Source organism: Fringilla coelebs (genome assembly GCF_963513975.1).
Source record: "Fringilla coelebs genome assembly, chromosome: 3".
Taxonomy (NCBI): domain Eukaryota; kingdom Metazoa; phylum Chordata; class Aves; order Passeriformes; family Fringillidae; genus Fringilla; species Fringilla coelebs.
The window spans coordinates 54,128,375-54,155,601 of NC_140030.1; the positions used below are offsets into that span (position 1 = coordinate 54,128,375).

Consider the following 27,227-nt stretch of genomic DNA (forward strand, 5'->3'; position numbering starts at 1 on the left):
AGAGACAAAGCACATTAAACAAAAGTAGGAGATGGGAAAAGAGATTTTTTTTTTGAGAGTTCCTAAGCAAAGTAGCGGAAAGAATTTTTACAAAACTCTTTGGACCTCCTCTGTGCTCAGGGATTTATACAGGATACACAGAACAAATACTGTTCCTACGTGTTTGTTTATCTATGAAACTTCTCCACACAAAAAGTAATGAAATCCTTTGATTAATATCATCCAAGTAATAATATTTTTCTGACTATGTCATTGCAGCAATAATAAGCTTTCAACTCTTTCAATGGGCAATGTATTTTTGGCATTTTATGTAAAGATAAAAAGTCTCCTATTGTTCCAGCGCAAATTTTAATATAATTCAAATTGTTGTGGATTTGAGTGCAGAATTTGACTGATTGCAGGAAGAAGTAATAAAATTCTGAGATACTAGCTATTTCCAGTTTTCTTGATAACGTTGTAGTAATGCAGTTAATCTGTTTTAATTAACTTTTCATCACTATTACATATGACATGTACACTAGCAGACGGGGAAGGAACAGGGTGGCATACAAGGCTTTCCAGAACTCCTCTCTTTTGTTTCATTGCATGTTTTTTATCATTCAGCAAATCAGCTTTGAGAGGTGACTGTTGCTCATGCAGGACAGAAGCATTAATGCTGAGAAACTGCGTAGCAAAAATAGCTCAGTTGAGCAGATACTGCTGGGCTCTTTGTCACCCAGTCTTACTCTGACATTCAAAGACTTTTCCATATGATGCAGTACAAAGTTGTGTCCAGTACAATGTTGTGTAAATTGATGATAATAAAAATGCACACTTTCTTCTTTGAAATAATTACTTTAATTCCGTATTATAACAGAGATTTAGTATGATAAGATAATATGTATTCATTAGAGCACTCTGATTAGATTGCTTCTTGTCATAATGTTTTATCACTAATGTGAAATACATTGCAGTACTGATCTTTTTATTAAGCCAATATCTTTTAGAGCTAAAAAGTTACCAAATTGTACAGGAAGTTTACTGTGTGTCTGTTTTTTGAACTTGATTTACTCCATTGAGCTTTTACCAGATCAAAGAAATTTCCTGCCTAAGAGGGAAAGTGAATTGCATAACTTTTTTATGCTACCAGCGAGACATCAAGTAACCCAACCAATAGAGTAGCTGCATTGCAGCGGCATGAATCTTAGGAGTTAGACTTGCAGAAAAGCTGCAGTCACTGGCTATAGCTTATTTCAGAAAAAAAAAAATCTCTTTCCATTACTTTGAACTGTTAGAATGCCCCTTTTACTCTGACTGTATTCCCATTTGAAGTCATGATAAAAGCAGACTTTCAAAGCTGTTCTAAACTGAGCTCTCTTTTTGCCTATTCATTTAAAAAACAAGTAGTAGAATTTGTCTTACATAAAAACCAAAATTCACTGATTTGTTCTGTTCACATGTTGAATTGCAGTCTGCCAATGAGGTGAAATAATATTTCATCCGTTTTCAGTAATAGATCTAACAAAAGGATTCTGTGATTCTGTGATAGCTCTCACTCACATCCTGTAAGCTAGTTTTGATAGCTTTGAGGCTGAACAGTATCTAACCCTATGAAGAATTCTGGCTAAATTGGTGAAATCACTTGCCATAGTGATTTCAGGATGTGCATGCCATGTATGACTAAAACCATGTAGGATTACTTAAAATTATTTTCATGTTAAACCATCTCCAACATCTTTCTTTTTAATGTTTTAATTAATCTTGTATTTTTGGCTATGAATGTTATTTTCCAGTTTGCTTAGAGATACATAATTTTCCAGTTAAAGACTTGAATCTGCAAACATTTAGCAGATGCTTAATTCTACCTAGTGACAAAATCTCCTATATATTGACAAACAGGGTAAGAGCATTTTTAAGGTTTACTCCTATTTGTCTTTCAGGAAATCTTTACACTCCTCCAAATACTTCAAGCAGCCCTTTTATTGAGCAAACTATGCCTGCAAGGCTACAAAGGAAGCCCAAAATAAAAACAGAGATATCTGCACATTTCTCTAAGAAGGACAGTTTTTTCCATTTAAGTTTTAAATGGAAGAGAGAAGGAAGAAGAAAAGTCATAGCAGCCCCTGTTACACTGCCTGACAAACCCATCAGCAGGGCAAAATGTGGTGTGAACATGGCCATCAACAGAGTTAACAAGAGAAATGAGCCTCTTACAGTCAGAGCAAGTAGTGGAGACCTGTAATTGGAATGGTTGTCTCTAGAAATACAAGAATACACAATTTCTGTGGCTGCAAAAAAGGGCAAAGGGTAAGAAAGAAGAGCCTTGGTTAAGAGACATAAATTCACTAGGGTTTCAAGAAATGATGGCAGGTTGTCAGTAATAACTTCCTTTGTCTTTTCACCCCAGGTCAAGAAAGCAGTAAGTGCAAAGGTTGTTTTCAAGATACAGGCAAAAAAATGGGTCCAATTTAGCATACACCTAAATTCTCCTGGGTTTTTCATATTACCTTCAAGTGTGGGAAGAAATATTTGTGAAGTGTAACTGAAAATGATCACCCCTACAGAGACCAAGAAGTCCTCAAATTCAAGGGAGAGCCTGAATTTTGCCCAGGACCATTGATGCATTTGTGTGAGACAGTAAGTTATCACTACAAAGATGATAACAAAATGAACCAAAGAGCAAAGCTGGCTGAGTTTGGAAACAATTTTTAGAGTTCTAATAAATATACAAGGCAACAGAGTAACAAATGCAATTACAGACCAAGTTTTCTCAGTCACGGGTACATACGGGAAACTGTGCGACAGCAAGTTCCCACTAGCAACCAGATACAAAATACATGTCATGACCAGTTCCACCACCTGGGTCACATTGACAACTACGCCACCTAGACTGGGAGACAGCTTCTTGCAGCAGGCATTTGCAATATCTTCGTATGTGTCTCTCACTCTTCTCAGTTGCCCATCTTCATGTTCTTCGTACAAGCAAGCAATTAGAATTTTGCCTGTGTAACAGCACAATGCTGCAGCCAAGACAATAAGAAGTAGACCACTGTATCCACTGTGGAGGAGAGCATAGGGCAATCCTAGGACAAATATTCCCTGAAGAGGAAGAAGAGAGAGAAAAGATAGCACACAATCCCTCGGGCAAAACGTTTACGAGAAGTTGCACCCCCAAACCCATCCTCCACTGAATATTGCTTTCACCCACCTGCATGTTGGAAGTACTGCTCCATTCTGCTAAGTAAGTAACAACCATGAGAAATGTGTTTATTTATGATAAATAAAATTACCAGCAAAAGTAACTGCTTCTATCAACACACATGTAATGATAAGCTGGGAAAATGAGAATGTGACTGAATGATAGAGTCAGCTTTCTAGTTAATATTTAACGCTGATGTGATTAGAAGCACATTTTAGAAGGTTCGTAGCTAGTTATTCAGTCAACATGCATATTAATTAAACAGGTTCAGTATCACTAAAATTAAGCATCTGTAGCATCATCTGTACAAGTTTCACTCCAATTAAAAATAGCAATGTAGATAGATTCAGTAATGACAATTCCCTTCAGTCTAAAAATTTTTAACAGACCTCTGGAGAGAAGATGGCATTAGAGTGCATCAGACTATGCTTGTGCTTCCTCCGCAGCTTCTGTCTGCCTCACACAGCCTTTGCTCTTGCTAAGTCCTCTGACAAAGTGAGTTTTCTAACTGCTGAGATCCTAGATTGTGCAAACTTATTTAGGTGTTTAAAAATACATGCAAAACATTTTTTTTACTTAGCAGATTTTGAAAAGAACATAGTTTTACTTGTTCTATCTGGTAAAATAAAGAAGGAATTTATTTTCACAGAACATTATGGGTACTTCTTTGTCTTTTTCCTTTCTTCTCTGTATTAAGGGACAAATTACACTTCTATGTGGTTTCATTTCCATCAGCACAAAACCAACAAAACCCTTGAAGAGTAGCTACTAATAAAAACACCCAATTTAAGAAAGATTCTTTTGTGACATTTCTCTTTTTGTCTTACAAACCTGAAATTAGGAATTGCACATGAGTCAGACTGGTCAGGCATTTTTATTGATGACAACTGAAGAAAAGTAGGGAGGAAACAAAACACAGTTATGCAGAAATCCAAGTAGTTCTGCAGAAATTTTTATTTCAATATTTCTTACTGCACCCACGATGTAATCTGAGTAAGTTTGTTCATATCTTTTATTCTGGCCTTACAGAAGGAGTTGATTTGGACCACACACTTAGATTTAATTTCTAACCAAACCTGAGCAACCCTATCTGCCGACAGAAACCCCTCCCCACAGAAGGGGTGACCCATTCTTCTCTCACTTCCTGAGTGGGTAGTGCTGTTGACCTTTGGGAGTCAAAGCAGAAGAGGTGAGCTAAATGGTATAAATCTTAATCTTGGACTTCACCCTCCACAGCCATGATCATGAGGGCATGTGGGGAACCCGAGTCTCAGGCATGCTTCTGCCTTTTGTGTTTTCCATCAACTCCCTCAGGTTTTATGCCTATCAGACAATTTCTGTCAAGGCAGTCTAGGAGTCCATCTCTGATGGAGCTCATCAAGAAGGCAGGTGCCTGTCTCAGCTTTGTAGGGCTCATACCTAGCATCCCACTTCTAAATGATTGAAGTACTCCCAAGCCTGATCCATAAGGAGGGCTCTGAAGGCAGGCATTTTTTAAAGCACTAAATAATCATTGACATATAAGAAGTATTCTTCTCTTCTAGCCACAAAATTGCCGTTCTTTTTTGGGCAGATTGTGGGGTGAACATCAATCATGAAAGAAAGAAGTCTTTAAATTAAAGCAGTGGTTTTTCTCTAAGCCAATGAGAAAAACAGAGTACCTATTATATGAAAGAGAAGCATTGCCTAATTCACCAGGCTTCACTCTAGAAGCAGATATATTCAGCTTTCAATTGAATTAGAGCTGGAAGAATTAAATACATGCACTAATATATTCCAGTTAGAAAGGTCTATGCCTTTATGTGTTGAAACAGAAACACCTCAGTTATTATTACTGAAATATTAATAAAGTCATTTACCAGATACATTTTTTGGTTGTTTTCCATGACTTCATTTACAGCATGGATTTTTTATAAGTCACAGATGCCGTTTCATTTAGGAGCTGGCACGTTCAACTACACAGCTTGTGGTACTTAGTCACCCAAATCTCTCCACTCAGTGTCTCCATTCTAATACAGGTCTCATCACCCAATTACCTTGCAGTGTAATTAGCATTTGTTTTGTACAGGAACTTCACATAACTGTTCAAAATTCTACCATTTTTGCCATCAAGCAGTCTATTTTCTCAAAAAGATTAGATATCTGGCTGCATCCAGGCTGCAGGTAGTACATATGTAACAGTAGCTTTTGATATGATGCCATTTTTAATCAGAGCTTTCACTGACTGGAAAGTTAGATAGCTGCCTAAAGAAATGATTTTGGTTTCTTTCCTATGAAAACAGTCCTTGGAGAACATTTGCATAACAGATTGAGTTTAAAAGCATCATAAATAAACCAAGTCTATGAAAAAATCAAGAAGATGAAGCCACAGAGTCGTCTTCCATATTGACATAAAAACAATGACGTTTTCTCATTTAGTGCAGTTTCTACCAAGCTTATCTTATTTGTTCCAAACTCAGAGTGTTGTTATTTTGCTGTCTAATCTCCAACTGGCAGTTCAAACAGTATCTGTTGACCCTAAGGGTCGCTGTATAATTAAGCTGCAGGTGAGTGTCAGCACAGGCCTTACCCACAATGGCTTCTCCCCTGCTGAATTCAGTCTGTTAGGGACAAACAGCCTCAGACTCAACCAAAGCAGAAGACTTTGAGAGATGCTATCAGCACCATTTACAGCCCTTCCCACAGGTGCCTGCTTTTCCATGCTTAATTGTTAGTTTAATCAGAGCATAACATAATTCTGACCTCTAGCATCTCCTTGCTGTTGTTTGTACGAAATAATTTAATTCAATACCTAACACAGACCACAGGTTGATAGAGATGAGGGTTTTTGGGTTGATTTTTTTTTTCACTTTATGAATTCAGACCTTCTTAAACAAACCCACTTTTGCCTATATATTTTTTTCTTAAAATTATGTATCAGTGACTGTATAACTCAAAGTTTAGAGTTTAGAATTTCTAAATTGAACATTTCTACAGAAACTCTAAGTTTTTCTTTCAGCTGATGTCTTTGACATCTTTTTTTCCAGAGTTTGTAAACCTCAGCTCTCAATTACTAATCAAAACAAACAATGTGGACATAAGTGGTTTTGCAGCTTTTTGGATATAGAGCATGGTTAGTGAAGAGACATGAGAGAACACTGACTATGCCAATACAGTAACTATGTCTGTAGTAGAAGGACAGTGCTTCTTCTACCTTTCCAGGAACTTTTGTTTTCTATTTAAAATAAAAAATAGCAATAACAAAATTCTACAAAATAACCAAAAATGTTGTTGATGGTCACAAGAACTCAAAGAACAAATGAAACTTTTCTAGACTTCAAAATTCATTTGTATCTGCTGTTCTGTTCTTACCTTTCCAAAGCAATAATTTTTGTTAGGACAATTTCTTAAACATTACCAAGTTTAAATAGTTCAGCTTAAAAAAAAGTCTTTAATAAATTATTTTATTGTCAGTCTTCAATAAATTATTTTACTGTCAATCACAGGTACAGGCATCAGTCTATATTCTGTGGCTTGCAGCTGTTCAGCAACTTTAGAGCATTGCTAAAAGTGACTTTTACATGGAAAATTCCTCCTCCATAAAGAAATCCTTTCATGGATGTTGATGATGGTGTCTTTTCTGCCCCTTTCACAATAAATGAGAGCATAGAGAATGCAGATAGAGCATGGCAATATTTCACTGATTCCTTGCTAGTGGTAAAGGGACTCAGGTAATTCTTGCACCACTTGTCATTGCACAGGTTGTTCAGCCTGACCCCAGCACTTGCATTTATTGAATCTTCTGATCCTATGTTCTCGTGTCCAAATTATGGCAGAGACAGCCTTAGCTGTGAGGCATCAGTTAAAAATGAGCTGCAAAAGGAACTGTTCCCTAAATTGCCTCATAACTCTTAGTTTCAGCATTCTGTCTAAGAAGAGCTTCTGGTCTGAGTGGTTTTAATTCCAGTGGTTCTAGAGGAAAGTCAAATGTGTTAGCTCTAAATATGCTCTTTTAAGGTGATCTGTTTATGGAATAGAATATCACAGGGGAAAAGCACACATCTAGAAACAGAGGAGATGGAGTTTTTGAAACAATCCTCTGCAGTGGAGCATCTTCAGTGGTAGCGTTATTTACTATCACTCCATTCGCCCCGGGTGGGAAAGAAGCCCAAACTTGCCCAAGAGGCTGCATCTTCCCTTGTGTCCCAACACAAGTTTGCAAGACTTGGGTATTTTCACCCTAGACTGAGGATGGAAGTGCACTGTCCTCATCAATCACTGTGTCTGGGTGGAGGTCCTTGTCAAACACCCAGAGCAGACTTGACTGTAGACAGCTGGGCCAACGCAGGAGAAAGGACTGAGGGCTCAGCTGGTGACCAGCCTTTGAAGAAATAGCAAGGAGAAGAGAAGAAAGGGCATGAAAGAAAAGGACAGAATCAGCTAGCAGCTCACTGCCTTGTCAAAATACCCCCAAGCAGAAGCATCCAGGCATGCAGGTGTCACCAGGAATCACCAACCCGCTTACAATCGGTTTGGCAAAAAAACAAGGAGAACAGGAATTCCAAATTTCAACTGCACATGAAAACACTTTGCTGATGGTTTGAGTACAATGCTTGGGCTACACATGTGTGTTTTCCACACCAGCAAGGCTGGCTGCTCATTTAAAAACACCTGATATCTGGACCAGTGTTGAATGCAAAAAATGGGCTTTCTGCTATTATTATAGCAGTATGATATGATATGGTATGATATGATACTATGTTGTACTCCTTTACCTCAGGGCAAACACCTCTCCTAGGAATAAAATGTGTTTGAAAAATTGAAAATGAGCATGGACAGGTACCCAGAGAAAAATATCAAAATTCCTTAATATTCAGTTTTAATGCTTTTAGATCCAAGTAAAGTATTCTGTTTCATACGTTGTTTTAACCTGAAATATGACAATTTGAAAAAACAAAGCAAATGGAAAGATAATTAAAAAGTAAAGAAGATCAAATCACGGTCAGAGTTGAGGCATGCCAAAAGACAATAAAATTAAATGGAGTGAAAAGCAATGCTAAAAAAAAAAAAAACAGGATAGAGAAAATTATTTCACTTTAAGCCTTAATCATATGGAAAAATAAATTAAGAAATGAAAAAGAATTTAACTGAAAATTGTTCTGTTAGGACAATTCTCTTATATGCAGAATACATGCTGATATGCCAGACTGCCAAATTAGCTCTGATTGCCTTTCTCACCATCTGTAGTTACTCCACTAGAATGGTTCATTTGAGTCTGACTATTTTCCCTAACTAGGCATTTGATTCCTTGTAGGAACATGGGTTAGACATATAAACTATACCAGAAAGTGTCCTACCTGAATCTTCTTGGAAAAGCAGGAAGATAAATTCAAGATCCCTGCTTCTCAGTACAATTCCACAAAATATTTAATTATGTTTAACATTTATTGCTATTTGAAATAAATAATTTTCCCAAACAGATGCAAGCTTTGGTGGCTGCCATATTTATACAGAGAAGGAACTTTATTAGTAATAAATTAAAAAATATTGCAAATTAGTAATAAATTAAAAAATATTGAAAATCCCTTACTGTCATGCCATGATAAGAAATTTATTTGCTTCTGGATCTCCATGGTCTTCTTCCTTTCTCAGCCATCACTGTGATCACCAGTGATTTTGTATCTTCTTCCAAACCACTGTTGACTGCATTGAATAATACTGGATCAGACACTGATTATTCCCCCAGGTAACCTCCCAAACACTACTAGAAACTCATTCCTTTGCCAATACATTCATATTGACAGTTACTTTTTGGGAACCTGTCACTTAGGCAGTCGTTAATCCATTTAAGATGTACTCTGTGCTTGCACTAATTTTTAAATCAGCATGTTGCGTATTAATGTGTCAAAATTCCTTTTAAAAGTGTAAATATATTATTTATCTTTCACTGCCTAAATTACAATGTCATAAAAGAATTATTTGAAGTGTGTTTAATAAGGACTGTAAGAACTCTTTCTCCAGAAACAGAATGATTGACACTAATTATATTTCTAGCTTTTTAATCTCAATCAATTAAAACATGTAGTAACAATTACATTCCTTTTTCTCAGCATTGTTGCCAGGTTTCACTAGTCAGAATTTCTATGGTTTTTAAAATATTGGGATGATATCCACAACCTTCTGAAAATTCCACATGTAGTAGCAAGCATTGAATAAGAAAATTACCTGGTCAGATGAATCTTTTGTTATGTCTCCCAAGTGAAAACTAGCTGGGGATTCTGCCTTCAAAATTCTATTGAGCTACACTTTCACATCCATTTAAAATGTGGTTATCTCATAGTTAATTGTCCAAGTCTAAGCTTGGAAAAATTAGGCACATCAATTTAAAATTCACACCTACCTTAAGATAGGTAATTAGCAGAGCTGAGATGAATTTCCTTTCAGAAATGTCTATGCTGAGAATGAAGCGTGCACACATTGTAGAACTCTGAAACTTAACTTTTCCATGTCTTATGCAAAATAGCATAATGCCTATCCTGAAAAATTACAAAATACCATACTCTTCTCCTGTGCTATAAGCATGTCCTCCTGTTCTCTCCAGGAACTACTTATGAACAGCTGCATCTGCTTTTCAGAATTAGGAAGATCCTTAGAACCTCCTTCTACTAATGTAGGAAATCAGTGTTGGAAAACTCAGTGAGAGATCTCAGAGAAGATGAAGGCGATCTTACAGCAGAAAATCTCTAAGTTGATTTTTCCCATTCCTACACCCACCTATTCTGGTGTCTGTCTCGGTGACTTGGCCAGGATCATTTGTGTGCACCAAGGGGCACAAGGGATGCCATCGGTCCAGTGCCCATTATGTCCCTGGTGTTCATCTTGGATAGTGATGACAAAGAGATTCTTTATTTACCTTCTATGCTCTTCTGGAACCGATGCAGTTTTAGATATTTTGCCTCATTATTTTGTCTCATCCCTCATAAACATTAGGCAAAATTCCTGACTTTTAACAGAAGTGTTGTTTATCTTATATGTATGTTTTATAAATACTATGTTCTACTCGGTTCCCTCAACACTTATCTATAGGTGAGTTTTTCTACCTCTCCTTTTAAATGAAATCACTTATATGCTGCTCCCTAGCAGTTAACACATACCTTCCCTTTTGTTCTGCTGTTATGGCTGGTACTTTCAGACAAGCATGCATAGTCACATAGATAGACACACACTTCCATTTATACCTAATTTTTGCCATGATTAGTATCTCTGTTTCAAATTTTTACACTAAATCTAGCCTCTTTTTTTCCTAATTCCTACAAGTTTCTTTCTTACTGTCCTAATTACTGGGAGATGCATTATTTCCTCTCATTGTTACTGTTCATAACATATAATTATTACTCTCACCTTTTATTTCTCCCTTTTGCTATAAATATATTTAAAAAAATTAATTGATGTATCCACTTCACTCCTGAAGTAGGAGGGGTATTAACACATTAGTATACTATTTCTTAATTATGAGGTGTAGCTTCTGGACATCTCATAAATTCTTGTTAAACAACTTCAAAGTTTCTTTCCCAATGAGCTGTCTGTATTTATTCTTCCTAATCAATTATCTCTCATAATTTTCTCCGGGTTTGAAAAATTCACTTTTGAAGTACCAAGTAGATATATTACTGTCCTCTGTTTTCCCATAATTAATCTAATTAGATGCTCCAATTTGTTCCTCTTTATCCAATTTAATGAGGCCCAAAAGAGAATTCTCTTATGCTAGGTTCAATACCTTTTGTGTTAGATAATTATCATCTATAATTCTTAGAAACTTTCAATGATGTTTTACTACATACTGCATACAATGTCTACGTAGGTCTTTTAAAACTGAAGTCACCAAGAACAGTACAATTTTTCTTTCCAGACAATAGCTCTAATACAGATAATCATCTCTCTAACATAGAGTGTCACCCTCATTTCTTTTGCCTGTTCTTTTTAGGTAAACATGCTTTATGTAGTTATTTTTAAATTCTGGCTGCATAGATCATAATGCATTTGCAATATCAGTTATATCCTATTTCTTCTCTGCAGTAAGAATTTCCATTTCCCTGACTGGCTACCCAAACTCCTGGCACTGCTCTACAGATGTCAGGAAAAGAATTCATCTACTTTCCCTCTCGGTTCACAGTTTGTTCACAGCTCAGCTGAGTTTAAATTCAAAAATACTATGAGCCGTTCTTTGGAAAACTTCAAATATTGTCTGTGGCCTGTCTGACCTTAGCAGCAGATCCATCTCCTCTAATGTCAGTTAAAAATCTTCCTTTAACTTCAGGGATGGTTGAATTAGACCTCAGAAATCTTGTTTTTCCTGATTTTTCTTATTCTTTCTCTCTGCCAGTGCCAGCCTGTTTCAGCTGCAGAGAGGATAGTGACTAAGGTGTTTATTCTGTGATTAATGCCTTCAATTGCCTTATATACTGACAGAAACTTTAGAAGTGCTTACCTGTCAATCCTTTAGGTACCATAAGTAGATGATAAGGCAGATATAGGCTGCTCATGAGATGCTGTGATAAGGTGAGCAGGTAAAGAAGCTGCATAGTCTGCAGAGCAAAATGCATTTGTCCATTTGACTGCCAGAAGCCAGCAATTTTTTTCCTCTTTTTAGTGGACATATTAGTCTTAAGCATCTCCTAAAGGTAAGTGGACAGAGGAAAGAAAATGTCTAGGAAAATAAGAGGGGAAAAAATTGCTGCTGTTAAATATGACAGCTGCTCCCATAGGCTTTTCTTACTTTAAATATTTGTTTTGAAACTGAAGTGTGTTTGATGCTTGATTCCTCATGGTTTGATGCAAAATGTTAGTTTGCATAAATCCAGAGCTCTCTGCAAGAATGAACTGAATCACACAAAGAAAATTTCCCAAGCAAATTACCTTTTAAAAAAACATTATTTTGCTTGGTCCCAAAGGAGAAAGAAGGCTTTCATAAAAAGAATGAGGGTTCTTATTATGTGTTATGTATCAAAGAGGAAAAATAGATGCAAAAAGTAAGGCAGTTAAAACTAAAACAAACATTATTCTGAAAGTCAGTTGTGGTGAGCAACACGGACTCCCTGGCTGCTTACTTATTTCTCTCATTATAGACCAGGATTTCACCTGAAGGCAGGCAAGTGATCCAAACATCCAGTACAGCAACATGCAAGTGAGTTCCACAAATGTATGGTCAAAAAGAGCTTGAGGGGAAGCAGAGGGGGGTTTTGGGAGACTAGAAGCAAAGCAAAGCAGTGGGGAGTCAAATAACTATATTTGAGTGTTCACTGACATAACAAAAGGAAGAATTAAAGTGCACAGAAAGTTCAAACTCAGGCTGTGAGAAAGCATTTGGCTCATTAGGACTTTTCTTGAATGCTGTCTGGATGGGACAAGCCACAGTTCAGCAATGCTGAAGAGGAAATGGAAGAAAACAACTTCATACTACAAAGAATTTTACATTGGGAAAAAAACTTATTCACCTCTGAGAGTGGAAAAGAAAGCCAGGTTACATCTACTAGAAGCTGAGTTATATTTTCTGAACGCTGGCATAGGATTTGTTGTGAATAAAAAGTGACTGAATCCTCCCCTGGTTGATATTTTCCTGTTCTTTCCTCTGCACAGACCCAACCACCAAATTTAGGTGAATTCTTACTCAAGCTACAATAACTCCTAGAGTTCAGTATATAAAGGGGAAATTTGTCTTAGAGCACAACCTGGGGAGAATATAGCTAATAGCCTGGATGAAAGACAGAAATAGTGGTTTACAATTATGTTTGGTCTCCAGGAATCAGTAAAATGATACAGAGAATCACACTGTATTCCTCTGGAATACATGAGAAAGAAATGCTGATTTACCATTAGGCTGTGTATACACAACAAATTTTTACTGCTTTTCCTCTCTCAGACTCACTTAAACTTCAGTGGCATCCCTGAAGGCTTCTACCTTTAGGATAAAGAAGCAGCAACTGATTTTACTGCCTGATAATTCATCATGCACAGATACAGATAAAGTTGAGGTTGCAAATGAATCCACATAAAGGAGGTGTCTCTGTCCTACAGTAACATAATTCCTAATGTTACCAAAGTAGAATAATTCCCCTAATTTCAGGTAGATTACACAAACATTCTCAAAGAGGCATAATTAATAACAAAGAATAAAAATAAAGGTCAGAAAAGAAATATGAGGGGGTTTTATGGCATGCTGTGAGTAAACATCATAAAAGCAAAATTAGGTAAACTCTCATTTAAATAAAAAGGAAAAAAAATAATACAGTTCTGGATTGTAAAACCAGGCATATGACATATAAAATACACATTGAAAACATCTTTTTAAGGTCTCTAGACATAAAATACCTAAAGTATCACTATGTGCAGAGGTATTTCTCATTCTGTTGCACAGAATGTGATAGAGGTCCATGGCCATGAAAAAAAGGACTGGAGTTACAAAATAACTAATATCTCTTTTCTGTGTCTGTTTTATTTTCCTCTTTTTTTTTTTTCTTTTTTTTTCATTCATTTTCTTAGTCTGCAGTTGCACTGGAAAGACAAAAGTTGAGGGAACAAACTGGGGACCTTGATTAGTTTTGACACTTGATGAGGACCTCAGGTTTATTATTAACTTTCACATACAAAAGCTGCCTGTATGGGAAGAAATAAAAACATTCCTTTCATTATTAAAACAAAGAAAGCTAAGCATTTGCTGTAAAGTTTGTATATAAAAAAAGACTTTTGGGGTTTTTTTCCTTAACTTGAATCATTCTGATAGTGCAGAGAAAACTTCTCAGCTCTATTGGATCTCTCCTTCATTCATACTTTGGTGCTGAGATCTGTAGTGATTTCATATTTGAGAAATTGATTTTAAGGCTGCATTTAGTTTCTCTTCCTTTCTCCTAAATGACATTAACTTCTTACATTCAAATTTGTAGCAAAATCAGAATTTTTCACAAGGTGTAATTAATGAATTTTAGGTGAAAACTCAGTGGCTCTAATTGAAGTTACTAAAGTGACTGCTTCCTTTACTGTCTTTGGTACCTAAGGAAATTATCACTTCTTAGCATCTATGAATTGGGCTACTCTCACCTAACTTCTGTCTTAAACAGATCTTGAATCGATGAGAGCAGAGCAGCAGAAGTGACACACATGACAAATCTGCCTTGCATTGATGCACACTTACTAGGATCAGGATTCCTAACTTTTCCTTCCTAAAATAGCAAAAAGTTAAGCTAATCACAGAATCACAGAATACCTGAGTTGGAAGGGATCTGGCAACTCCACAAAGGATGGATAGAAATAAGGACCACCAGGTGACTACTTGGTCCCACAGTATAGGGCACTGGTTTTAGGTTTGGGAATCTCCACCAGAGGTGTGACAGATGTCACTCTGTCATCTCTAGAGTCAGGTGAATTCCTTTACAAAGGCCATGAGATGGTGGCATATCCTGGAAAAGCAAAGGAAGAGTGACAAGCTGGATAATTTGGTAACATGACTGCAGCAGGGGAAGCAGGAAGAGGGCAAAGTAGGGCTGTTAGGTAAAGTGAAGTACATTAAAACATAAGGCTCCAAACCATATGAGGCAGAAACAAGGGGTAGGACAATATGATGGGCAAGAGGCTGTGAGGAAAAATGACTGGATATGAAAAAAACCTAAGCATAAGACAGGAATACGGAGAAAGCTAGAGGAGAAGTATGCATTATGCAGCTTTCTGATTAGGAAAAGAAACCTTCAGGGGTGGAATGGCAGCTCCTCACAATTTAGGAGATAGTAAAGAGTCTCTGAAATCCCATCCATGGAGCAGAGGGAACCCTACCGTTTTGTAAAGGTATTTTATTTTTAGCCTGAGATGACAACAAGAAAAAATATAAAAGGAAGAGCTCTGAGAGCAGTTGGTTTTCCAGCCAAAGTGAAAGAAATCAGCAGGAAAGTAAAGGCAAGAGGGGCAGCAGGAGTGGAGAACTCATTTTAAACTCCAGATTCCAATTAAATCTTAGAAGGAGATTTTCAAGTCCCTCAAGAGAAGGTGGCTGAGGAGATGTCATTTGCAGTTGCAGAAATCATGCAGACAATGAGACAAGAGCAGGGGTTCAACATGTAGTGAGATAGAATAAACTACAGTGCCAGCTTCTAGAGTGACAGAAAAATGAGAGCAATAACATGCTTTGCAACAGAAAAAACCCCCAAAACTTCTTTTAAACAAAATAAACAAATTCCCTATAAAAATAAGATATATTGAGTCTATATTGCATATAATTCTTATTCTCAATCCATATTTTTTCAAGCTTCAGTAGAACTACTCACAATTTCTGAAATATTCAGATTTAGTTTGAAATAATTAAAGTAGAATGGTTTTAAAACTGAAAAGAAAAAGTTCTCTGCTTATCAGGGAGGAACTAGCCTGAATCAAAGCATGATTCTGGAGGTGGAAACAGAAATAAAAAAGATTATGAATAGAAATATCTATGTAGAGTAAAGAAAAAGGCCAGAAATGGCCATTGCTACTCATAACATAAAACAATAAAAATGTTTATTGTAGAGACTACAAAATATTATCTACTGGTGCTGTTATTTGTGTCAATTCAAGAAATGGACTGAAACGGAAATGGATAGCAGCCTGTGTGTATGAACTGAAGTGAATGTTTCCTGACTTTGACTCATATGTTTACATTTTTGAGAAGTAAATATTAAATTTCATTTTTTTTGTTAGCTATTTAGTAACACAGCATTGTACATATGGCAAAAGTAGTGCCACTGGCCAAGAATACAGAGAAACATTGCCTTCCAAGAAACATGGTGTATGTGGGGAGAAGAGGAAGAAGACATACAAATGGAAGACAATTTTTTAATTAAGCTTTGGGGGTAAAATGTTTTATACAGCTTACTGTGCTAAAACTAGATTACAATATATCATATTCAATACTGTGTTTAGGGTTTTTTATTTTCTCAAATAGCTCCATTTGCTCATTCAGACAGAGCTTGTACCATTTCAATGAATCTACTGCTGTCAGGAATTATATACACTGAAGTAAACTGTAGGTTAACCGTCTCTGGATTGTGTAGAAGAAGCTTTGCCATGTGGAAAGTCTGCTAGAGAAACATCACTATTTCTGATTCTACCAGCACATTATAATAATTCAGATGTCCTTTACTTTCAGCATTAAATTCTCATATGCACTTACAAGTGCTGAGCTTGTCAACTTTTATTTCTAGATCAACTCCAGGGCTCGCTCTTTTACTTAATAAAAAAATAAGTTCCCTTCTGCAAATTTGCTAATGGAAGTGAAGGAAGTTTAGAAAAAACAGGAAAGAAATATCATATGACAAAATATTTTACTTTCTGCTGCCTGTCACGCTGTTCTTGCTGTCTTGGGAGGAATGTTATTCTGGGAGGAGTTATATGACTCAATAAGGTTCATTAAAACAAATTTGCTGAGGATGCATACATCATAAGTTTAAGAACAGGGGCAGAAAGAACATTTTTAAGAATAATATTTTCCAACAGTGATAGCTGGTCATTGGCATATGCTATAGAGAGGAAAAAGTACACAAATTATCTCAGCCACAGAAAACTGGTGAATAATTATAATAGGTAATTTAGGCTTTGTTTTGAAAGTTAACTGTCAGATGCAGCTTCACAACAATGAACTAGCCAAATATAACAGATACAGAAATTCAAAGTTGCCTAATAACAGTATATTTAAATACCATGTGACCTGCCATGAATTTTAAAAAGAGAAGGAAAAAATACACCATCTGTTTTAATTCAGCTTAAAAATGCTCGCAGGGATTGATGACACCAAAGAGTATGGTGGATGAATTTGATTTTAGTATAGTGGCAAAGTACATCAGCTCTTTCCTTCACCTGAGGGAGCCAGAGATCCTTGTTCTGCAACAAGTTGTGGCACATTGGGTTCTTCCATGGAATAAAGGGATCCTTGCTTTCAAGCAGCTGACAGTTACTTGATCCTTTGTTTTTGGTAATATTTATTATTTCAAAGAATATAATTTTCATAATGCCACTGTCCATTTATCTTTGAGAGCATATTTCTGTCATTTTCTTTCTTGGCCATCTGGATTTTTAAGATGGAATGCCCATTTTAATGGCTGAATATTCTAAAGGTACTCTTATCACATTTTTTTGCTGATTTATCTTGTGCTCAGCCCTTACAATGAGCCTCAATAGCTAGGAGAATCAATTCCTTATAGAGAAAAGAAAGGTAACTGAATCAAATGTCAAGCTGATTTATCACAGGCTACATTTAAACAATCATTATTTTGTAAAGAGTTTTTGTAAAATAGGAAACATTTTGAGACTTTTAAAATTGCTTTCATTATTGGAGCACCTGGAAGCCCTTGAATGTAATCCCTTTGTGTAAAGCAATGTGCAAACAAAGCACAAAAAGATGGTGCCTCCTCCAAAATATTTAAAAAACGGGTAGGATAACAAGAAACAAATAGTCCTAAGGTGAGTTCATGATGCTTTTACCCCCAGTCATCTGCTCTGTTTATGCTGGATATTATGTTCTGCACTTTTAAGACTGGTTCTGAGAGCAAAGGGGGACAAGAAGCGTGCAGTCTATTTGCAGAAGCTGCACTTGCTCCTCCCAATCCTTCTCCTGGACTGTGATCTCTGCAGCACGGACACTGGGCTGGGAGAGAGCTCTCCTTTGCTTCTTAGTTTGTTTGGTTTTTTTTTTAGCTAGCTGAGGCAGAGAAGTTGCCCTGACTGTGGCTTATCTTTTTCTTGGAGCTGTTCAGACCTGCTTTGGACCAAAAAATCCCAGAAAAACACTGGGAGCTCAAACCTGTTGTCCACCAGGGCCCAGGACATGGCATTGTCCAGCACAGGAGGGATGGATGGATAAGAGTGAGCTGAGCTACAGCCCACGACAAGGACTTTCTGAATTTGCCATCCCTTCAGAACAGTGAGAGATTTTGTTGCTTATTATTAAATTTTAATACTTGTGAATACTTTTCTTGTTAAATAAGCAGTTTTTTTTCCACTTTTCTCTAAGGAAATCTTTTCCCAAAGCAGCTAGGGGAGGAGTCGCTTAAATCTGCTTTCTAGAGGTGCCCCTTAGTAAGTTTGGTCCCAAATCTGCCCTAAACCAGGACACAAATACAGGCAGAGAGGGGAGTCAAGGAAATCTTGAGTCAATACCAGATGCTGTGAGTCAAGAGAGCAAATGGCAGTTTCAATGTAGCTTGTAATAGCTTGTAACTGTGCAATTTTCACTAAAAGGGCATTTCTAAGAGTATCAGAGAAATAATTTCATATATGTTCAGAGGAATGCTTGTTTCAGTTTTTACCAAATTGAAAATGGTAATCGTAACTGGAAGAAGAGAGATCAAAGTCAATAGCTGCAGGAAGAATAATGGTAGATTATTATAGAAAAGATGAACAACTTACATTTGATCTGATGGTTGAAGAGTTTCTTGCAAGAGCTGGTGGTCTCATGAGTTATGGAACTGCATCAGCTTTCTAGGTGGGTATGCATGGAGTGAGCTTGGAAAGGTTAGGGAAAAGAGTGTTACTGTGGCCCAGATGGGGAATTTTAAGTGCTCAGACCAGTTTTAGCCTTGTGGATTGGTAAATCAGACTATGAACTAGTCTGGTTTCACAGTAAAAATAAGCAGGAGAGGGATCTAGTCTGAGTGTGAGGATATAGAAAGAGGCCTGAAAGATGATGCTGGATGATAGGCCTGCATGGTAGCAAGGACAAGGACTTGGGCAGTGATGCCCATCTCCAGGGTGCTTTGAAGGTTCCCCAATGATGAAAACAAAAACAGGGGCCCGGGAGCAGGAGGCACAATGTCCAAGTTTCTGATGTACTTACAAGTACCATTTATTTCACATGTGTTATGGGACAAATGGAAATGAATAAACCCTTTTTGTAAATATATGTAAATGAGCATGTAAGTCATACTCTGTCACTTGACAGATTGTCTATTAAGCTCTAGCATCACCACTGATGTTTGAATAATGGCAGGATGTAAAGCTCTTAGATGGAGAAGTACTTAAGCTGAGTGAGATATAAAATAGTTCAAAGACTGGCAGACTCCTCCAGGGCATCCACCCAAGGAATTCTGCCAGTGTTGGAGGCAGCACCTTGCAGGTACTGGAGCAGTCTTGGACCCAAGGATGGGTCCTTATGGCTCCCTTTCATTTCAGGATCTTCTGTTATTCTAAGACTCTATGTCCTCACTAGGGACATCTGTTGGCGAGCTGAATTTGGCAATATGCTAAAACAACTTGTAAATTCCAATTAATGCAAAAGTTCACGTTATTACTTGTTGGAAAGTACCACTATAAGGACAAGAGTTGAGCTGGTCTCTTCCAGTTTACTTGCCACACTACTGTATGCTTACTTGCAAGTTCTTTTGTCCTTTTATATGCACACAATTTCTATTAACAGCTGCTTCATGTAGGAGGACTCACATCCATAAAATAGCTGTTCTAAAAGATTAATAGTGGAAGATTTCACAGATGAAACAATTTTTAAATTTATATGACAACTGAACAGTCAATGAGAAGTCTTCACTTACAAAAAATAGCCACTTGCAAACTCTCCAGCACTTTTTTTACCAGACTGTGACAAACTGAACATCAACCCCAGGAAAAATATACTATGCATTGAAGTGACTTAATTGCTCATAGGAGTAAACTGAAGATACAGAGAGGCTTTGAAATTTAGATGCTGAAATATAGATATTTCAAAACTATAAAGCAAGAAGAGTTTCTGCTAAAGTTGTTGGAAATTATAGATAATTGACATTGCTAAAATCAAGTGCCAAATATATACTTTCTTGAAATGTAAGGTTATAATTTGAAGTTCTGAACAGAATTATTCATATTTCTTTAAGCTCAGCAGTGCTTCTGGCTACTGTTATCAAAATAATGAAACATTAGACAGGTATGTCTGTAAAACTCAGGTAAAATCTGTTAAAGATATAAAATAAGGTATTGGTTATAAATAAATATTTAAAAATATATGTATCTTACACTCAGTGGAATCAAGAGATTCAGATTTAAGACTGAGGTTGCATATTAAATTCCACAGGCTTTTTGAGTATTATACTTTAGAATATTTCCCTTTCATCTCATATGAGACAAAAATCACATATGCTAATTAGTTTAAAATAGATCAATATAATAAACTATATAATAAAGTATATCAGTCATAGCCAAAATACTGAGATTATTAGAATCATTTATGAAGGAGACAGAGAGAGAGACACCTCCTGTGACTCTCTTGTGACTCATCTGTTAAGAAATGTAATTTTGAACACATGGTGAGGATAAGCATGATCTAAGTACTGCTTTAACTTCTAAAGATATTTTAATATGTCATTTTAACACCTAGAAGGCTTAAAGAATTGCAATGCTTCATTCTGTTGCTTGTGTAATCCATGCATTTTTTTTCTGGACTTCAAAAGCAAGTTTGGTGCTTTCTGAACCATTAGTCCATATGTTGGGACTATCTGTATGTCCAAGGAATAATTTTGTGGACTAGTTATGTTATATCACAGTTTCTACTTGATGGAAAATCTGATATGGAGTGGCTTAGGAAAACTGACCTGGCACTCCTAAAATTTCCATAATGGCTACAGTACAGTATACTGATGGAAATCCATCCAACAGTCCCTCCCTCACACCCGATCATTGACCAAAAAATGTGATGACATAAAAGACAAAACCTTCAAAACAGCAACTTATATCCAGAATTATCCAAATACTTATTCCTGGAATGATTTTTGATGAGCCATCTCTCTATGTTTAGGAGTTCTGTCTTCATAACATTTTTTAGTATTTGCAGCTGACCAAGGAAAAAGCAGACTGATGAAGTGCATTGTCTAATGTGATTTATGGGAATGGCAGTTAGATAACTCAAAACCAGTCTTCTGCACTGTGCTTACATGTCAAATAAAGAGATTTCTCTGAATTAGATGTTATTTCTTTGTTGCAGGATAACACATTTTTGATAAAGAGCTTTTGTGATACGAAATAGGGTTGGGAATAGAAAAGATATATATCCTGAATGCAGTCTTCTCTGTCCTATATGAATATGTGCACAAAAGAAGCCTACCACAGGGTCTGAGTTGAAATAAAACATTATACAAAGTAGTGATGTATGTCTGGAATCTTTTTTCCCCCTCAGGAGAAAATCAGAAGGGAAAACCAGAGCACAAACATTAGTTACAGAGTCTTCTCCCCTAAAATGTATCTTTTATCAATTGCATTGCATAATGGTGACATTCTATCATAATAAAAACAGATCTGAACTTAGATGGCTCTCACCAGGTTTTTTGGGATCTGCAGTTCTGGCTTTAAGGGTTTGTGGTTGCAAGCCTTGGAAAAATAAATTTGGCAGTATTGCCAGTGCATTTCAGCTAAAATCATACTCATTATTTGGATTTTTTATGTGCACCACAATAGTCCTAGTATCTTGGAATTTCACTTTGTGCTGTCATTTTTTGACATTTCATTTGGAAACTCGATTTACTTTCTGGTCCTAGTTTAGATATCAACATTGGGCATCTCCCTTCAATTCTTAGTGCCACATCTTGATAGGAAATGCAGAAGTTAGTTTCTCTCAGATGTTTATAATTCAGCTCAGAGCATGACTTTAGCTTCAATGCATACACCTTCAGCTTCAGTATATAATGTATAATTCCAGGAAGTTACTGCTTTGTGCTCAAGAAAAGGATGACCCTTGTTCTCACGTCTGGAAAAGAAATACTTAAGATCAAGTGCTGCAGTTAAAATCCAAGTGGCTATTTATCCGAACAGGACTAAATAATTTAAGGTCCAGGATGAGAAGATTTATATAATTATACATCTAATGACCTCCTTTCTGAGCACACGAGTATGTACATATTTACATTTAGAAAATGTTTAAATTATGTGTCAGTAAAGCTTAATGTGAGGGGTGTTGAGACACCCCTCAGATGTTTGCCTTTATATCTTCAGAGTCATGTCTACTAATTCTGTTCTTCAGCATCAATGTGTTTTCCAGTTAAGTATTTAGGAGCTGCAGTTACCCAAGTTAAAATGAACTACATTGGAACCCAGTACAGAAATATGGTTATAAAGGCATGCAGTGAGAGATATATGGATATTCAGGTTTTAAAATTAGGATTATTAAAGTCTTGAGTATTTTCTAAACTAATGGATAATATACAGAGTATAAATATAATGAGAATAGTTATGATTACTGCTGCAATAATTGGCAATTTATTATTGACACATTGAAAAATAATGATTAATAATGCTAATTTAAGTATTGTTATTCCTAGAAGCACTTACAGTAGTCAAGCACCCTATTGTGTTTCTCTGATGACGGAATAAGAAAATTTCACCTGCTGCAGGTATTTCTAATCTTTGTACAACCTAATTTTTTGCAAAAGGAAGAATACGAATGTTGGCAACATTAGGTATCAGATGCATCAAATCAAAGAGAACATTCAGCACAATTTCATAGTATCATTTTAGTTGGAAAAGACTCTAAGATCAACAAGTCCAGCCTTGACTGACCACCACCTTTTCACCCAGACTGTGACACTAAGTGCCATGTCCAGTTGTTTCTTGAACACTTTCAGGGATGGTGACTCCATTACCTCATTGGGCAGTCTGTTCTAATGCTTATCAATTCTTTCAGTGAAGAAATAATTCCTAATGTTCAACCTGAACCTCCCCTGGCACAGCCTAATGCTTTGTACCCTCATTCTGTCACTGCTTGCCTGGGTAGCCCCAGGTGACTTTCTCCATCTGACTTTCAGGTAGGTGTAGAAAGTCATAAGGTCTCCTCTGAGCCTCCTCTTCTCTAGGAAAAACAGCCCCAGCTCCCTCAGCTGCTTCTCACAGAACTTGGGCTCCAGACCCTTCCCCAGCTCTGTTGCCCTTCTCTGGACAGGCTCCAGCACCTCATTGTCTGTCTTGTAGTGAGGGCTCCAAAACTGAACACAGGATTTGAGGTGTGGCTCGCCTGTGCTGGGTACAGAGGGACAATCACTGGCCTGGTCCTACTGGCCACACTCTTGCTTGTACAGCCCGAAGTCCATTGGCCTTCTTGGCCACCTGGGCTCAGCTGGCTCATGTCCAGCTGCTGTTGATCAGCCCCCTTGGTCCTTTTCTGCTGGGCTGCATTCCAGCAAAATTTGATACATTATGTTTTACCAAACACTCAGAGAAAAACTGTGTAATTATATTAGCCTATATTTTAAAGACTGTTCAGACATCATAGTACAGAAAGTCACTTGAAGCTTTCTGGTAAAGTGGTTGACTTTTTTCAGTATAAGGTCCTCCCAAGACCTAAGTAGAGATTGACTTGCAATGGTATAAACTACAGCTATAAATTACGCAGTTTAAATTATAGGTGAGATCAACATTATTTCACTTCTTTCCATTATTTCACTTCTCTCTAGTTTTTTCTCCATTCTCTTGTGCCCCTTCATGACACAACATAATAAATGCCTTCTCCTTTTAGTTTGGATTTCTCCATAGTGTTTGCAAAAATGTTACTATATGTGACTGGCAAATAAAAAGTCTTTATTGTCCTTTGGTTCTGCTCTGAAATACTGTACCATTAGAATTTAACTACCTTCTTCTTTGTGACTATTGTTTTGCTTATCTATCCAGCACTACTGTACGAGTCATTACAAATAATTTTGGCCTTTTACTGCTACATACAAACAAATGCAACTTGCATCACTCAGCAAGATGATCCTGTACATTTTCCCATTTGAATTAACTCAGCTTTATGGTCTCTGTCCTCACCCAGATTAACCAAACACAGGTTTTGATTTGCCTGTGCAGTGCTGGAATACGAAACATGTTTCCCTGGAAACTTAAATGTCTGAAGCAATCATTTACACATACAGTATCAGCACCAAAAGTGCATATTTTTTCAGTTCAAGTTAAGAAAAAAATAAAAATCTCTTCTTTGTTTGAAAAGACATATTTAAAACACTGTGAAGAATACCTTGTATTTAATTTCAGAGATCAAATATTTAATTGTTCCCATAATAAGTGTGGATTGCAAAATATTTTCATTTTTAGACTAACTATATTCACTGGAATAACTGTTCAGAATGTTTCAAAATTCTGCTGAAATGTTTACCTCTAATTGCCATGCAAAACACTTCTGCCCTTTCCTCTGGGTAGGGCAAAACAACTGTCATTTTATCAAAGGTTGTCTTCACCAGTCAAGAACGTTTGGATTGTTTTAATCATTCTGTTCACAACTCTGACTTTCTTTTCAAAGCTATTCATAGAAATTTCTTTAAACTGTTGTTCTCTACTGACAGAGGCTTATTCAATATTCTCCCCTCTCTCCTCTCCTCTCTTTCCCCTTCTCTTTCTCTGCTTTGTTTCTAAACCAAATTACTTGCTCCCGATCCCAGGTATTGGGAAAGAGGAATGATACAAATATGTGTAAATAGATTCACATACATGGTTGCACATGCACACAGTTTAATTAGGTGTCATTAGGGCATATTTGTTATATTATTAATGAAGCTGCAGTTTCCAGGCTTTGCAACCTTCAGCCTACCTTAGGAGGAAACCTAAATACAGCTGTAGCCAACTGCTTTTTAATGCTAATTTCTAAAATATTTTAACAAATGAGAGACATAGTAGGCAACACTCAGCATACCGAGAGTTTGAGTAGGACCATAGTTACTGATCTGCTTGGATAATATAGCTTGAATTTGTTGTGATTTTAAATAGGCAACTGCATATTTGATTGTGTTCTAAAATGTGTTATGAGTCTATTTTTTAACTGAAACCAATATTATTAATAATTAACAATAATTTTGTACACAACAATATTTAGGATTTTTGGCACTTTCATGTATTTACAGAGGCATTATTATTTTTTGTTTTTCAGAAAGGAGAACAATGGTTAGAGAATATGATTTTCCAAAAGGTCATACAGAATATATTGACAAAACTGACTTCCAGAATGAAATCTTGGCTTTGGTGAAATCAAATGCAAAACTCACAGAGACAATGGGCTCTCATCCCAGACTCCTGTCCTGACTAGATGCTGCTGAGGGAGACTGAAGATAAAATGAGTTACTAGAATGCAGTTGGGGTATTTTAGTACTTTCACACTTTTATTCGCAGCTGAACACTTTCAGAGTATGATATGCTACAGTGCCCTGTTATTGCACTGGCTCTCATGTGGTGGTGCTCATGTTTGAAAATACACCAGGATTAGAAATATGTCCTTTTTTTCCTCCTTTGCAGAGCTGAGGGATGAACTGGATATGTAAACAAATGTTCATCGGCATAATCAGACTTGTGTGACATGGGAAGGATTGTTTTTCTATAATTGAAGTGGCATAAAAAAGTGTTTAAGCAACAGTTACTGGGACTTAGATGTGTCAGTGGATGCTGCTTTCTTACTATGTCAGACAGAAAGTTAGTGTTACTGATAGAATTATGTAAGGAAATGAATCATGAAAAGTGAGAAAAAGATTCTGAAACATTTAATGCTAAATTTAAGGATTTGGAAAGAGAGTCAAATTCCACACAGAATGCTGGGACCAAATGCTTTACATCTATTCAACCTATTTTCTTTAACACTGACAAGTATTATTACACTTCTTGTGCTTCGTGCTTCAATTTATTTCTAGTTTAATTTACATGTCAGTAAATTTATGTCTGACGTCAGTCTGGCTCTTACCATCCTCTCTTTATTAGATGTTTACTTCACATTTCCATCAAACATCTCTGTCACTGAATTCAAATATGCTCATTAAAGATAGTGTCGGTGCTACCAAAACAGGTGCAATCACCACCCTTTCAATTTTACCTAATTTAAACACTTTTAAAACTTCAGATAACATATGTATAGTTTTTCCCTTTGGAACTCTGTTTTATCAGAGTGCTAATCTTATGCAGAAAGATTCAAATATGTGAGTAAAAATTCACAGAAACCTTTTAGAATACGCAAAATGATGGTAAAGCTAAGTAGAATACAGCAGGCAAAGAGATGACCAGGTTTTTCAAATGATGAGTGGAATAAGTGTGGAAATAAAAGGTTACCTGAATGGCATTTGTTACATTCCATCCTGCTTCCCAGCTGGTGATCAGTTTGACCTGGGCATGTGGCAAGGGAGCTGGGGACTTGTATTCTGGATCCTGGTGACAAATATCAAGCTCAAATTTCAGGGGTCCATCTGGTTCCTCTCTGTTCTCGCTGTGAGCTCTGTTCAGTTCATCGCTTTTAGCAAAATTCACGTGCTCTTCATCGGTGTCTAGGCAGCTGTCCCACCTCACCAGTCCCAAAAAGAGAGATGGTGTTTCTCTAAAGCATTTGAAAAGAGATGAAAAAGTCTGCTTCAGGTGAGCCATCCTCAATACCAAGTATAAAAGTAAAATCTTTCATTACTTGTCTTTATTTCTTTCAGCAGTTGTACGTTGTCAATCCTTTTGGTAGGTGAGCCTTGATAGTGTAGCAGTGAATAATGGAGTTGGTTGTCTTTGGCTCATTTATTTGTGGCTGTTTCAAATGGCAGCTGAAGAAATATTTCCAGGGTCTTCAACATACTGCCCAGAGTAGCATGCAGCAAGATTTAGTAGTCTGCAAGCTTGAATTTACAATTCAAATTGGTTTTCCTTTTACCTATGGCATCTATGTAGATCAGTCATTCATGAAGCGTCTACAGGTGGCTGCAAGAATCTTTTCCTGGGAATTATGCATGTTTCTAATACAAACAAATAGTTCTGCCAAAAGGAAAAAAATGCTTCATTAAAAACTAGAGCTGATGGACTGACTGCTAAGAATATGCATGTAAACAAGTTCGCTTTTCCAGATGTGAGACTTTTCTGCTGTGTTTTAGTGTCTACAGAGGTCAGTAGAACTTTAAAAATGTTCGTAATAGAGCTTAAGTAGCATGAAAAAGAAAAGTAGCTATTTAGTTGTTACCAGCAACATTTAGGGGAAAGACCTAGAGGTATGAAGATACACTTAATTTATGGATAAGACTGATAAATTATGATTACTCACACTGTAAAATCCTAAAAATAATATTTATGAAAGTATTCTCTTCCT

At 36.6% G+C, this 27,227-nt stretch overlaps 1 protein-coding gene across 1 annotated transcript; it reads right to left on the reverse strand.

Moving 5' to 3' along the window:
• Positions 1 to 1,926: 1,926 nt before the first annotated feature.
• LOC311151914 (vesicular inhibitory amino acid transporter-like) lies at positions 1,927 to 26,527 on the reverse strand (the record flags this gene model as incomplete). The annotated part of the gene is made up of 2 exons (XM_084202627.1): positions 1,927 to 3,078; positions 26,219 to 26,527. The coding sequence occupies 2 exons, from the start codon at positions 26,525 to 26,527 to the stop codon at positions 1,927 to 1,929; spliced, it is 1,461 nt and encodes a 486-aa protein (XP_084058753.1).
• Between the last annotated feature and the right edge of the window lie 700 nt (positions 26,528 to 27,227).